The sequence below is a fragment of the Lathyrus oleraceus genome, chromosome 4 (assembly GCF_024323335.1).
Source record: "Lathyrus oleraceus cultivar Zhongwan6 chromosome 4, CAAS_Psat_ZW6_1.0, whole genome shotgun sequence".
NCBI lineage: Eukaryota > Viridiplantae > Streptophyta > Magnoliopsida > Fabales > Fabaceae > Lathyrus > Lathyrus oleraceus.
The window spans coordinates 138,242,863-138,259,265 of NC_066582.1; the positions used below are offsets into that span (position 1 = coordinate 138,242,863).

The 16,403-nt window shown below is 36.8% G+C and overlaps 1 protein-coding gene across 1 annotated transcript; it reads left to right on the top strand.

Moving 5' to 3' along the window:
- The first annotated feature begins 9,922 nt into the window (after positions 1 to 9,922).
- Positions 9,923 to 13,180, top strand: LOC127074103 (uncharacterized). The gene is made up of 2 exons (XM_051015396.1): positions 9,923 to 10,098; positions 12,462 to 13,180. The coding sequence occupies exon 2, from the start codon at positions 12,492 to 12,494 to the stop codon at positions 12,996 to 12,998; it is 507 nt and encodes a 168-aa protein (XP_050871353.1). The 5' UTR covers positions 9,923 to 10,098; positions 12,462 to 12,491; the 3' UTR covers positions 12,999 to 13,180.
- Positions 13,181 to 16,403: the final 3,223 nt, after the last annotated feature.

Below are 16,403 nucleotides of genomic sequence, written 5' to 3' on the forward strand. Positions count from 1 at the left end.
CAAGCACACGAACGGTTTCGTCTCTCAACTCCTCTACTCCTTGGCTAGGGAGGGTTGAAGGCCCAGCCACAACCAAAGGTGTAGGTCTTGGATACTCATAAGGCATGAGGTACTCGAAAGCTCTCCTCCTAACCCAAGAGGTATAGGGTTCCAAAGCGATACAGTTCTTCGGACCTAGCTCCTTCCTTCCTTTCTTATGGATCTTGCGCCAAGCGCGGACCATCCTGCCCTTCAAGCCTTGGGGATTTTTACCCTCCTGAAAGAACACACCCTCTAACATAATGTTATTAGGTTTATCCTTTAAGGGGAACCCAAGCTGACGACGTGCCAAAATAGGGTTGTAGTTAATTCCACCACATGTACCAAGAAGAGGTACATTGGAGAATTCACCACAAGAGTCGATAATCTGCACACCATCATATACACGGTTGTACCAAAAGATATCATCATTAGTGAGAGACATAAGTCTCGTGGACCACCGTAGACATCCTTTGTTCTCCTTGAAGGCGAGCGTCTGAGGCAAGTACGAAATAAACCACTTGTACAATAGAGGCAAACAACACACAATGGTACCACCGCCCTTTGCATTCCTCATATGCAAAGAGAAATAAGTGTCACCCAACAGAGTAGGAACGGGATTAAGAGTAGAGAAAATCCTAATGACATTCACATCCACAAACTTGTCGATGTTGGGGAATAACACTAGCCCATAGATGAGAAGTACAAATATGGCCTCAAAGGCGTCCTCACTCATGGCCTTCCCAAACATAGTAGCTTGATCAATGAGGAAATCAGTCGGGAGACCTTGAATTCCACCTTTGGCAGTCATATGAGCACCAATAATAGATTCATCTATACGCAACAGATCATCAATCTCTTGAGAAGAAGGAACTCTCTCCAAGCCACTGAACGACAACTGGTCTAGGATAGGTATGCCCACAAGATAGGCATACTCCTCAAGCGTGGGCAAAAGCTGGAAATCCGGAAAAGTGAAGCAACGGTACAAGGGATCATAGAACTGCACCAACACACTCATTAGACCTTCATCCACTTGAGTAGCTAGAATAGACAAAAGCTTCCCATGACGAGCCTTGAATTCCAAGGGATCTAATACATAGGATGTCAAACTCCTTAACTCTTTCAAGTCGGGTTGTCTGAAACTGTACTTCTTCGTATTCCTTCTTTGCTTATCCATGTCTGAAAATTTGCAAATAGACCTCTTAAGTTCCTTGAAAGTTTTCTCATTGTTGATGATATGGATGTGTATGAATGCATGAATGCATGGATGCAACAATCATACTCAAGGATCAAGCAAATCACACCACACAAAGGTCATGGGATGGATTAAGTCATCCTTAATATCAATCATCCATTTTGGTGGATTATGGTTTACACCCTATCAACACCCAAGTTCCATTGATATTAAGGATACACAAGAACGAATCAACCACAAATCAAGGGTTTGTTGCGAGTCGTGAGCATGGAGTCTTGGTTAAGAACCACCCAAAGGGAGTGTACTATGGTTAAACCTGACAATCATGTTTTACAAGAGGTTCCCATAGTCATCTTCCCATCTTTCGGATATTATCGGATAAACGACTACTCGTATTCCAAAAACATTCTCAAGAGAGACTCTTATGAGTGTAGTATCGCGTAACAATCGTATCAAATCTTACACTTGAACGATCTTCGCACTACGTCCTAAAAATAGGCCAAGATGGGCGTGGTAAACTAAGGTCCTTGGCTTCTAAGGCATATATTGGAAAGAGTAAGGCCTAACCACAACTACTCGTGTGACATTATTGATCCCAACATAACCTCCACCAAGTGAATGGGCTTGCAAGTCAACTTGCTAAGGAATAACTCCACACAAGTCAACAAGACTATGCCATTCTCCTATCCTAAGTGCACTCGAGTTCGGGTATAGAACTCATCTCACGAAGATCACCAAGCATACAAGGAATTAATATTCCAACAATTCAATCATTACATACAATACAGTAATCCCAAATTGCACAAAGATATGTCACAAAGAAATATACCATACAATACAACAAATATGAAAAGTAGGCAAAACCCACTAGGCAAATGATATTCCCCAGTAGAGTCACCACTTTTCTATAGCGGGGTATTCGTTACCATTAGAGATATTGACTAAATCCAAGGTAAACCATACAAGTCGAGTCGCCACCGCACTTCTATTTATCCAAAGGAATGGTTAGAAAGCGAACAAAAACCTAAAAGTTTTATCGAATCAAAAACTAGTAAAAATGTCAGAGATCTGGGTAAGGGGGTTGGTTATGCAATGGGAAGGTTTTAAGCACCCAAAACATCCTAGGTACTCCTAGGGAGCCCTTTTCATAAGTGTTGTTCTAGTCTAAAGGGTGTAGGTATATCTAAAGTACTATTTACTAAAAGGAAGGTTAAAAGAAAATGACTCGCAAGGATGTCGCATCCACTGCCTACGTATCTCATCTGAGTATGAGAATCAGAATCTTCGTAGCTCGGCTACCTATGGGTTAAAGAGAAGTGTGCTCGGTAAGACGTCGCGTCTTTAGCCTACGTATCTCATCTAGAATGAGAACCAGAGCATAACGTAGTTAAGCTAACTAGGGGTTAAGGATTGCCATTTGAACATGGACTTACAAAAGAGGACACCAGCTGTGTCAAAGGAGGGTGGGCAGTGTGTTCAACGTCCTAGCAGTAGGTGTCGCAGCTCGCTGAATCGAGTCTTAGGCAGTTACCTCTTTGCAATAGAACGAACTGACATGCCACAAGATCGGAGACGCACGGAAGGTCTAAAAGTGGGGAAGCTCTACTCTAGAGTTGTCATGCAATATGGACCTATGTGTTAGGATTTACAAAAGGGAACGTCTACCTAATGTTAGCATGCAAAGAATAAGGGAATTCTACCTATGTTATCATACAAAGGGTTCTACCTAATAGGTGCTACCTAAACGGAACAAGAGTCGACGGATGGAGCGCGGAGAGGAGTTACGGATAAGGGTAGATGACGATGCTGGAGGCAATCGACTTACAGGTAGATGGCGATGCTTAAGGCAATCGACTTACAAGAGGATGGATGAATGCGTGCTAGTTCTGTTAAGTTTTGAAAATGATTACTCGACGTTGGATCGAGCTTTTGATCTTATTTTGAAATGGTTATCGGATGTTCGTTTTAATTCTTGTATTAACAGGTGACTAAAGAAATAAAGAAATAAATATTATACACTTTATGGGAGAGGGGTACATTTGTTATGAATGGGGATTGTTCATGGCAAACAAACAATAAGAATATATGCCTCATACATCATACAAGTAGGCAACAATTATCAATCATATCGGATAAATAAACAATATATAATCAAACCAAAGAATCAAATAATGGAGCATTTAAACAATGCATGGGAGTATGAACATGTTAAATAATCAAGCAATAGAAAGCATGAATGAGAGAAACAAGTATAAAAGATAACAGATTAATCAAACAGATGAAAATATGCACACGAAGGGTCCACTGAATAATTTAATCAGGAAATGAGGTAATGACCAAATAAAATCAAGGTAAAAGGCCTCTAATACATGGCATATGAGATGAATAAGGTAGGATCAAAAGATCTCTTCAATTGCCATAAGCAATCCCTAAGTCAAACATCGATCATAAAGAAGTCAACTGAAAATTCAAGTCAACTTAAAAAATAAGAAATAAATAGCAAATTAATCAAGAAAATTATGAAAAATTAAACTAAATGAGGTGGGGTCAGGACATCATTATCCCCCAAAAATATTTTTAAAAAATAAAAATTGGCACGTGAATTAATTAAAACAAAACATAGGTCAAACCAAAAGTCAATTAATAAGACTAGGTTAGAAATAAATCAAGAATAAATAGTAAATTAATCAAGAAAATTATGAAAACTTAAACTAAATAAGGTGGGGTCAGGACATCATCATCCCCCAAAAATATTTTAAAAATAACGAAAATTGGTACATAAATTAATTAAAATAAAACAGAGGTCAAACCAAAAGTCAATTAATGAGAATAGGTTAGAAATAAATTAAGAATAAATAGTAAATTAATCAAGAAAATCATGAAACATTAAACTAAATTAGTTGGGGTCAGGAAATCATCATCCCCCAAAAAGATTTTTAAAATAACGAAAATTGGTACATAAATTAATTAAAATAAAACAGAGGTCAAACCAAAAGTCAATTAATGAGACTAGGTTAGAAATAAATCAAGAATAAATAGTAAATTAATCAAGAAAATTATGAAAAATTAACTAAATAAGATGGGGTCAGGACATCATCATCCCCCAAAAATATTTTAAAAATAACGAAAATTGGTACGTGAATTACTTAAAATGAAACAAAAGTGAAATTAAAAGTCCACCAACCAAACAAGGTCAAAAATAAATCTAAAATAAATTGAAAATGTGAAATAAAATTCCAAGAAAAGGTCAGGTTGACCATGAGACAGTGGTCAACCTTCATTCTAAAAGTAAAATGCTAAAAATAATTTTAAGTAATAAAAATAAAATCAATAAAAAAAGTGTGTTAAAATGGACCAGTTAGAATAAATAATTAAAATAAAATATTAATATTAAAAAAATACGAAAATAAAAATTATATAAAATTAAATAAAACGTTAAGAAAAGTGAAAAATATTTTTGGGTAATTTTATGGACGAAGAAAATATTTTAAATAAGAAAAAGAAATATGAAAATGGAAGGATTAATGGTGATGAACATGGTAAGCAAGCGCATATATATCAAAACATGGTCATGGAAGAGATGATTACCTAATGGAAAATAGAAGTGGAATAGAATCTGATATGTGATGAAGCTTTGCCTCCTTGCCACGAAATTCCAATGCTCCTTTAGGGTTAGGGTTTCAGCTTCTTAAATAGGGTGGATTAGGTGTTCTCATGGGCTTTTTAATAAGTGATTTATCCATAAGAATAAAAGTGTGAAGTGAGGTGTAAAATGTTGTAATTTTGGGCCAAACTTAAGTGAATGGATGTCCAATGCATGGCCAAAAGAGGTAAAAAAACGTGACTGGTTTGTGCAGCATGCTTAGAAAATCTGATTGGGTCAGCCAAGCCCAAAATCTGCCTAGAAAATCAAGTCATGGTGCCCACTTTAAATGAATGTATCTCTCAAACCATGGATCCAAATGAGATGATTCCAAAAGGATGTGAAATAGGACGTGGCAAGGTACAAGTGTTGTGAATAAAGTATTTTCTAATAATGCTTTGAAGTGCAAGAAAATTGGCCAAGAAGTCTTGACAAATTTTGAAGATTTTGGACTTAGAAAATTTTCTAAGTGTCCTAAAAAAATGTCTCACTTTGACTAAGCATAACTTTCTCAATTCTAATCTAAATGGAGCAAAATTTATATCTCTAGAAATCTTGGAACAAGAGGAACAACTTTCATGTTGGAGAAATTTTCAAATGGAGCTTTATCTTGATGCAAAATGGGCTTAAAGTGAGTGCAACGATCATGAAAACTTGCCCTAAATGGAAAGTCAACCATTTACAAATTAAGTAACTTTTCCAATTCCTGATTAAATGATGAATCCATGATCCAACCTTGATCAAATTTCACATGTAGGATCCCCTAGGCATGTATTTTGAGATTCCACTCTCAAAATGTCAGGAGTTGACTTTTCTGGCCCCACAGTTGACTTTTCACAAACTGTCTGATTCCCGATTCCATTGATCAATTGAAGCACTTCTAGCTCAAATAAAGAGCTGATTTTTTGTATGTAGACCCTTGTGGACATATGGAGGGCCATGGAAAAGAGTTTCACCCAAAGAATCAGAAATAAACTGATTTTATACCAAACCCTAGTTTTAGGGCAAAATGATCAAGAACTGATTGCACTGATTGCCAATGGATCTTTCTGAGATAATTGTGAATCTTCCTAGGCCAATATGCCTCTCTAATCATGACATGGATGAGCTCCTCTACTTCCAACCAAACATTGTCTATTGTAGGTAGCCATGAAACCCTAATTTCTGATTAAATCCAGATGAACACTCTGATAGCTTTGAATCCTTCACTGACGAACTGAGGACCATAATAAGATACTTGGACCCCCCCCCCCCCCCGAGACCCTAGATACTTGTATACTTAGAAAATGAAGTCCAATTCTCAATCTTGCTTTGTGTGGGCTCCTTCTGTTAAGGAGTGATTGATCAAAACCTGATCTCCATGTCACTAATGCAGTATGCAATGAGTATGACCTAATATGAGGCTAATGAAGTGTAAAACATAATCCCATGCTTCCAGGAAAAATGAAGGGTAAATTTTGGGGTATTGCACTGGGTAAGGAGATAATAAAAGTATGACAGAGAGACCATCCATCATCGGTTAAGATGAACATATCAAAGATGACTCGCTGGGAACCGCCAGGAGGGAGTATTCATTACCGGTTACTGAGTAAGAATAGCCTTGCTGGGGAAAACTACAGAAAATAGGATTTACAACTACGAGTTACTGGGAAGAAGACCAAGGGTGAGATTATCCGTCATCGGTTAGGATGAACATATCAAGGATAAACTCAACAGGGAAGAGAATCCGTCACCGGTTAAAGTGAACATATCAAGGATAGACTTGTTTGGAAAATGTCAAGGAGGATACCTGTCATCGATTAGGATGAACATATCAAGGATATACCAACTAAACAAAAAAGGGTAGGAATTACATCTATCGAAATCTGGATAGAAAACCGTTGGAGAGAAAATTCGTCATCGGCTAGGATGAACATATCAAGGATAGACTCCGCGAGGGGACAAAGTAGGATTTACAACTACCGATTACTGGGTAGAAGACCAATCAAAGAGAAAATCCGTCACTGGTTAAAGTGAACATATCAAGGATTGACTCTGAAAAGAGGACAAAAATAGGGATTACATCTATCAGTTACTGGATAGAATACCAAAGAAGAGAAAATTCGTCATCGGTTAAAGTGAACATATCAAGGATAGTCTCCGCACAGGGGAAAAAGTAGGATTTATAACTACCGGTTACTGGGTAGAAGACCATCAAGAGAAGGAAACCCGTCATCGGCTAAGATGAACATATCAAGGATTAACTCTCTGAGGAACAAAATAGGGATTACAACTACCTTTTTACTGGGTAGAACACCAAAGAAGAGAATATCTGCCACTTGTTAAAGTGAACGTATCAAGGATATACTCTTGCGGGAGAAAGAAAAATATCCGTCACCGGTTAAGATGAACATATCACGGATATACTTCCAAGGGACTCCACTGAGGAGAACAAGGGTACTTTTACCGGGTATTGGGCAAGAAGTAACAAACTGCAAACTAAGAAGAATATTACCAGTTACTAGGTAATAGACTCTTAGGGGACCAAAATATCTATCTAGGTAAGAGTTAGAAAGAAACTATCAATCAAGACTCAACCCATTGAGGACATAACTCAAGGGGAGTAATTCCATCCAGAAAATCTACTGGAGAGGAAACTGAAATAACAACCATCCACGAGGAAACAAACTCAGTGGGGAAACAGAGAAAGGTTAAAATCTTTCTGCTTAAAGGGCTGACACTCTACAATTGAAGGAGGACAGACACCAGATTTGGTATGGGGATAAAGTACCGTCATAACAGAGAATGAGAATCTCAAACAAATCAAATATGAAGATGCAGGATATGTAAATTATGAAATTGTATGAATGTATATGTATATGTATATATGATGATTATGCTGACAAAACGATCACAAAGGATACAGAGGTGTCGCAAAGAAATTGAACCACCGGTACAATCCTCGGTCAATCCACAAAATATGGAGACAAACTGCTAGAGAATAGAGAGATCAACATCCTAAGGGCTCAACCCTAGCTGAGGACGGAGGAGATCTGTTGAGGATAGAACAATGTCAACTCTGTGGGGAATTTTAGGTCAACACCATAAAAATTGGAGATAACCCTACAGAGAAAATAATCAACAAAAACTGCTCAGAAACCAGGAGGAAACTCTGATTGGGAGCAAAGATACATGGCGATTGATGGGGACACCGATGCGATCTACTGGGGAAAATCAAGCATCTATGATGAAGATCCACCTGCTGAGGAGACATATGAGATCTTCAAGCTGAAAGGCCTCTCTGAACAAGTCAAAAATGACTACATTAGAGATGCTGAGGAGAGAGGCTCGTCTGACCAGAGAAGCTGAAGAGAAAGCATGCCAGGAAGCTGAAGAAAAGGCAAGACTGGAAGCTGAAGAGAAAGCAAGAAAAGAAGCCAAAGAAAAGGCCGCCGCTGAGGCTACTGCTACTGAAGCTGAAGCCAAAGCCAAGGCTTGCGTTGAAGAAGCAACATGCATTGCTGCGTAAGATGCTGCCAAGGCAAAGGAAGTTACTCTGACTCAGGGTGAGTCCTCCAACTCTAATCTTGCTCCGCTGGTGCTCAAGACTCTGGAAGAACTCCAGAAGGAACAACAACTGGTAAGAGCCGGACTAGATCAACATGACTCTGTCAACTCCAGTATTCAGACTCTCGTGACTCAGCTGCTTTAGAGGATGCCGCCTCCTCGAAACCCTTAGGAACCTTAGGCTTTCTGCTTTGTGTTTTTGTTCATCTAAGTGTTTTAGCTTTTATGTTTTTCTTTCCATGTACCTTTTTCACTTTATCCAATGAAATTTTGTTTTGATCTATATGTTTCTTGGTTATGTCTTTTTGAGTCTGACAAAAGGGGGAGAAATAATTAAACAACCTTCTGATGAAATTAATATCTAAATCTGATAATGCACTGCTTACATTCTAAACATCTAAGTATATTGTGCAGTCTAAGTTCTTGCAGGAAGTATCTGAGTAAAACATTTGAGAAACAAACTAAGTAACATAAGAGGCTCTCGTAAGAAACTCTAAACCTTCTAAAGTATCAGATTCAGAGCGAGCTTGCTTATCTCAGGGGGAGTCATATTATATCTGACTCTGAAATCACCTTCCTTTAAATTGTTATGAAGTATCATTGTTTCATCAACGTCTGAAGTTTTGTCATCATCAAAAAGAGGGAGATTGTTAGAATAAAATTTTGGTTCTGCAATTTATCTATAAGTTTTGATGATAACAAAGGATGAAACGTTTTGGTACCCTAATAAAATTCTCTAAGTGTGCAGGACTCTAACAATAAATGAATCTGATGAAACAACATCTAACGTCACAAAAGTCCAGAACAATTGACTTAGAGTCAAAGGTATACACTCTGACACTGAAGACAACGATGTCCACAACATCTGACATTTGAGGACTCTGATATTCAGCATTTGAAGGATCCCACACATGAATACTCTGATGATCCTAACATCTGAAGAATGTCTAATTAGAGATCAGTCAAGAACTTCTGAAGAAAACATATCAGACAACTATCTGAAAAATACAAGATCTAAGAGAACTATCAGTCAAGAACTTACGTATAAGGCAAAATCACCTTGGCGGGTGGACTGAAGTAGCTTTGAGTTTCAAGCGAAACAAGTTATCAAAGCGTTTGGGTTGACGCTACCACAACAATGATTATATTATGTTTCACAACCTTGTCATCGCCTTGCTATTCTTAATTATGGTTCGCTGTGAGATATGTTTGTTTAGCTTGAAAAAACTTTGTGATTTTTCACAGGGAGTTATTGGTACGTGAATTGGTTCGTGTTGGCGGTTGATTCATTCACCATTACTTAAAGATTTTAGACTCACACAACAACTTCTTTTTTTGCTATCTGATTTCGTTCTTATACGCAAATTCGCTAGATAATATTTGTGTATATTTTACTTATTTTAGATCATGATTGTAATAGTTGTATTCTCTTTAAAATCCTCACTACTTTTGATATGGTGTGAGTGAGTCTTCATTAATATTTTGTACTCTTTTTTTTTTATTTAATATATTAGTGGTTTATAAAATTAAAAAAAAACTCAGCATCTAAGAAAAAAAAACAAAAAAACAAAATGCACAGGAGCTGAAGTTTTGCCCTTGTATCAGATAGAAGTTGGAGTTGCACTGATCTCAACGCAGGCGGAGTTCGGCGTCGTAGGAAGGAAGACAGCCGGAAGCAGCGGAAAAGCTATCGAAGGTTTTCCTCTTCCTTTCTTTTTTTTCTCCTTTTCGAATTTCCCTTCCCCTCTCCCAGTACGCCCCCCGCGAGGATGAGATTCCTCCGCGATTTGCGGCCGCGAAGCTTCCCCGTCGTAGGCACCGCACCGCAGCATAGCTCCCCTCTGCACCGCGCTTATGCGATTGGCAACATATGATAATTCATTTCTACGTTTACAGATGTATACTTTTGAGAATGTATTGTGTAGTTCAATGTGTTTTAGGTTTTCTAATGGCACATACACATGTTAGATTTTTCATAACTGTTACTGCTTATGCGCATTGTACAGGATTTCTCAAGTCTGAATGCTTAATTAGATGTAGCAAGTAAAGGGATTAAGTATGATAGGTGAGGGTTAAGTGTGAATTAGGTTTTGTTCGGCCAAATTCAAGATTGAATCACTTCATAATTTTAAAGCTGCACACCCTCAAAGATTCGTGGTATGAATGTTATGGTGTGTTTGGACAATATGGTAAGCGGTGAATATAAGGGTGTTTAAGAATAGTTTTTTTGAGCTGTATGCCTGTAAAACCTAGTGGAAGACATCAAGAGGCTTTCTTGGAACTGGGTCTGGCTGATTTTTAGAACAAAAGGATTCCGATACTCCTTCTCCAAGTGGGAGGCCAACCCCATTGCGTGCTTTGGTATGCCTTGATTTATAAAGATTAGAGGAGTTATTTAATACTAAAAGTTTGTTGGCATGGAGGTTGTATGTGCTGATTACTGTTGGACATCTTTGCAGTATAATTGATGCAGCGAGTGAAAGTATTAGGTGCAGAGCTGGGTTGTTTACCGATTGCAGAAGTGGGGTTGTTGCTGTATATGTGGGATGATTATGCTACTTGAAGACCTGCATAGGATCTGCAACTCTATTGCCAAATTAATCTCTCTAAGTATATAAGGGCATATATGGGGGATTGGATGGTTTAGAGCTGAGCTGCTTTTGGGGAATATTAGTCATTTTTATACAATTGAATGAGGTCTTGCTTTGAAATTTGATCATTAAATTTGTTGTTTCTGATATTATAATTGCAGGATGAGTATGCTGCTCGTAAACTTGTGCTTTAGTTCATAGTTGAGTCTCATGTTGTGTGTGTTCTGGGTTAACTGGTTTTAATGAAGGCTTGGATTCCCAAAGATAATGGCTGTTGTGAAGGAGAGTGCTGTCAATGATTATTAGGGAGTATTGTTAGGCTTGTAAAGGCTGGAGCAGATATTATAGTGAGAAGAATTTTGCTTTTCATGCGAGGATGAGTTATCTTGCGAGTTTGGTGGGATAAAAAATTCAAAAAGCATATGACTAGGATTGGTTTTTTTCTGGTTTTCCTAGTCTTACTGAAATATCTGGATTTGCTTGGTTTTATTTCTTTTGTAATATGTGAATTCTCTCTCATTTGTTAAGATAAATGTACTGTTGCGCTTCCTGTGCCTTGTTTTAATGAATTTGCTTTTCATAAATAAAAAATTTAAAGCTAGTTCAGTGTTATGTTGATATAAGTACTCTGTTTAAATTCAGAGAATAAGAGACCCAACTTCTACTTTACCAAACACCTCTTTTAAAAGTATTTTGTGAGGGTTGAGAAAAACTAACTGTATCTGAAGTGATGAGTTTCTCTGCATAATGCCTTTCTTTTTCTAGGTAACTCTGTTAATGCAGTGGCAATATTTGTTACTTTCCATTAGAAATTCTTTCTTGACGTGAATTGAAGTTAATTGTCATCCATTTTCAATTTTCTCCTCTTTAGTTAGGAACTTAATGGATGAATTAGTTACTAATTTACACTGTAAAGATAATTTGTACATTTTATGTAAAGAAAAGAGTCTAGAATCTATGTAAGGGTTGAAAAATATATAGAAAATTTGAATGAAGAGAGAATCAAACACAGCCAGTGGCTGGTTCCTGTGTAAAAACTAGGGAAGAGGAAGATCTCTTGATGATTCGGGCTTCAAAAGTGAGGAACTGCCACACCGGTTAAGTTTTAGCTTTTATATTACAGGCCAAGACCTTTCAAATCACATGGCCTGTATCATACATGTCTGAGGAATACTAAATTACAATTATTAACTATAACATCCTTGAAACAATCTACCTGAAATCTAGTTGCAAGAAAACAACTCCCAAAATGTTATGCCCGACATCCCTGGTCTTTACAAATTTGACACTTGAACACTTGTCATAAATCTGACATAAAATGCTACCCATAAACAAAAGTACTGAAAATTGGTTGGAATATCTTGAAAGTATAAATATCACAGACTCCTATTTTATTTAAAATCTTTTCTACTTTATAGTTCCAATATATATCTCTAGCTTTATCACTCATGTCTGGTAAATTGTGCAGGAGTTACCATATTGATATCTTTCTAGCATTATGGGTGAATTCACAATTCAGATTAGCAATGACCTTGTTAATAAGCTTGTTGATGATCCAGTGATAAAGAAGAAAACTAGAAGGGTCAAACGTAAGGTGGTAAAAGAAACTGAAAAGCCCCAATATAATGTAGCTGAAAAAACTGAGATTGCACCTGCTCCAGCATGGCCAGTGCAGGCCCCTTTGTTTGTACCTGCAACATTGCCAGCACACCCTTCCCAATCAGAGTTAGAAAGCATTCGGTCTGTGCTTCATGAAAGTGAGAAGGTTTTGGAAAGATTACAGAAGCAGGAGGAGCAAATGTTGCAGGAAGTAACCGAAAAGGCTAAAGATCTCCATGAGAAAGAGTATAAGCTTCCAAACCCAAAGCCTGAACGTTGCATGGCTGAGAGGCTTGCTTCGTTAACATGTTACAAGGAACATATCAAAGACCCCTTGAAGTGTGCTGGTTTTGTTAACAATTTTGCTGATTGCTTACGTAGGCTTGGCCCTTTAGGTGGCAAATAAGATATACCGAGAAGTCGTTTAGAGGGAAATTCATATGAATGAAATGCAAATAAACTTGTAAACTACATATTGACAGACATTCTGTTGCTATCAGTTTTGTGTAACACTTTCTTCTCAACATTGAACTGTTTTCTAGTTCACTGCAAGAGACATTGTCTGTTTGGAATTTGAACATTTCGTTATTTTGTGTTGCCCACATGCTCATTATTTCTCCATGCCATGTTATAAAGAAAATTCAGTTCTGGTCCAAAAACATAGATATTATAAATTACCATTAAATTGCAGGTTTTTATATTGCTGTCTTCTTTAGTGCACTTGCTCAGAGAGGAAATATTTTATGTCTTCTTTAGTGCACTTAGTCAAGTGACTTTTGCTGCATAGTGGCATTAATTTGTATGATGAATGACCTCGATCTTTCAAACATTTGTATCCCCAAAGGCACCAAATACTCCCAGATTGCCCTTGGGCTTCTAGTATAAGACAACTACCCGAGAAACTGAATTTCTTAATGAATTGAGTTACTCGGACACCATTGATATGTGTCTTGCTTGAGAAGGAATAATAGAGAAGCCTCAAATTCTTTCTTGATAACCTTGATGAGGTTGGAAAAGCTTCTGGAAACAGTGCCTCAACAATTTCAAGACATCTAACCTCAAATTCTTTTTGGACTATTTTCTTTTTTATAAAATAAAAATGTAATTCATTTATGTATGTCTGAAAATTTAATTCTGAATTTTTAAAAATATTTTTTAGAAATTTTTTATGATACTTCTACACAACTCAAAGAGAAATAAGTGCTTCCAAAGATTTGACCAAGACACTTTTCTTCTGACTTTTAACTCATAGTCACCTTTCACCTCATTAGATGATATGAATTGAGGAATGCGATATGCAACTCTTGAAATATTAAGTGCGTAAGGGATAATATATCGGTAAGCTATTAACATTTTTTCATCTAAATTAATTAACTACTATAAAATACATGTTTATAAGATCAAAAGAGTAAGAGTATTTTGTTAGAGTTGTTTTAAGCATAAACTTTTAAGAAATTATGTCCCACCTCCCACGTCGAAAATGTTTAAAACAATAAGAAGATTGATATAAAAAAACAGTACATAAAGGGTAGAAATTCCAATGATTGGATTGAGGACTAAAACATAAAGTAAGTCAAATAGTCTTCTCCCACATAGATATATGCCATGGATGAGTCGCTCCCAATTAATTAGTCTTCCTCTTTGAACTTGTTATACAATTTTTTTCTTTTTAATAAATCAGCATCTTGAATCTTTTCCACGTCTGGAAGTCCTTCTTCATTATCATTGAGAACTTGCATTAGAGTATCCTTGTAGGTTGAATTTGGGATTTCAGATTTTAGAGGTTGATCCACAACTTTGAAGGTACTCTAAAAATACAAGAAAAAGAGTTTAAATTGTGTTGACAATTTTAATTTTTTTCTTCTTAAATTCTTTATCAAATAACTTTTTTTATTTTAAATAAATTACTCGAACATAGAGAAGAAAATACAAAGAAATAAATAAGACGAGTCTTGTGTAGCGGAAGATATTAAAATTCGACATTGAGAAAAATAAAATATTATTATTATTGAATCACAAAAATTAATTTACATCATAACATATAAAGCCAATAAATAAGTCATTCGGTTAAGTTAGAGAAAAATAAGGCATATCTTAAGTGGGCTATAATGTATTGGGCCTTTGTATTTTGACACCCATCAATCTGGAGTGTATATTAATAGTTCAAGTTTGATAACACAAGAAGTAAAAGGAGCAAGTGGATGGATTTAATAAACAAATATGTAACTTGGTTTTCAGTGTTGATGGACATGAGGTGTATAATTTTATCTTGTAACTTATCCCGAACTAATTGGTAGTCCATCTAGATATGCTTCATTCGTTCTTGGAAGATAGGATTTGTGACAACATATATTGCATTACAGTTGTCGCATTAGAGAATGACAGGTTAGGGATGGGAGATTCTGAAATGCTAAAGTAAATATAATAACCATTGCGCCTCGCAAGATGTATTGGCAAGGGCTCTGCACTCCACTTCTGATGAAGATCTTGACATAACCAGTTGTTTCTTAGTTTTCCCGCTGATGAGGTTGTCTCATAGAAAGAAGCAGAACACATTAGTGGATCTTCTGGTGATAGGACATGCACCCCAATAAGAATTCACAAAACCCGTGACTTTGAAGGTTGAATGATGCTTGAAATGAAGTCCCAAACCTGGTTCATTTTTCAGGTAGCCAATGATTATGTAAACAACTGTGAGATGTGTCTGCGTTGGCTTGGCGAGATGTTGGCTCAACCTACAAACAAAAAACACAATTTCAGGCCTATAATGTGTAAGATAGAAAAGCTTACCAATGATACTTCTGAATTCATAAGGGTCTTGCAAGGCTAAGTCATTGTGATTGTCTAACTTGTGGTTTGGGTCCATGGATGTGGAGGCAAGTTTTGCCCTACGGAAGCCCGTGTCTTAGGAGATCAAGACAATAGTTGCATTGGAATAATGTTTTTCCCTTTGAGAAGCGAGCTATTTGGAAACCTAAGAAATATCTCAAGTGGCCTAGATCTTTAGTGTTGAATTTTTGATCTAGAATACGTTTGATGTTATTGATTTCAGAAATAGTTGTACCGGCAACAATCAAATCATCTACATATACCAAAACAATAGTGAAACAATCATTATTATGCTTAGTAAAGTGAGAGTAGTCAGATTTGGATTGAGAGAATCCCATGTTAAATAAAGTGGTTGTCAACTTATGATTCCATTGACGACTGGCCTGCTTGAGGCTAAAAAGAGATTTGTTAAGCTTGCACACCATAGTAGGAGGAAGTTCAAGACCAGGAGAATGCTTCATATAAACCTCTTCTTCAATGTCTCCATGAAGAAAGGTTGTGTTAATGCCCAGTTGGTGAACATATCAGTTAGAGGAGGCATCAATAGATGATAATACACATATGGTGATCATTTTAATGACATGGATGGAGGTTTCAAGGTAATCAAGACCTTCAGTTTGATTGAAGTCCTTAGCAACAAGCCTAGCCTTATATATCTTAATGGTATCATTGGGAAAAAAATTGACTTTGAAAATCCATTTGCATCCAATGGCTTTTTCATGGAGGAAGAGGTGTGATATCCCATGTATTAGTATCATTAAGAGACTGAAGTTCACATTGAATGGCTTGTTGCCAATGGGGGTTAGTGATGGCCGAAGCATAAAAGCTAGGCTCTGTCACAAAAGTTATATTTAAATTAAATAATCTATGGTGATTAGATAATTTATCATACGAGATTTAGTTAGCAAGGGGATAAGGATTCATACCTAAATTAGATGTAGGAGAGGAGGGTATGGTACGTTGAAGGAGAGAGAAATGATAA

Bases quoted from the DNA above. Each gene is read 5' to 3' on its own strand.
- LOC127074103 (XM_051015396.1), top strand. From the start codon at position 12,492: ATGGGTGAATTCACAATTCAGATTAGCAATGACCTTGTTAATAAGCTT.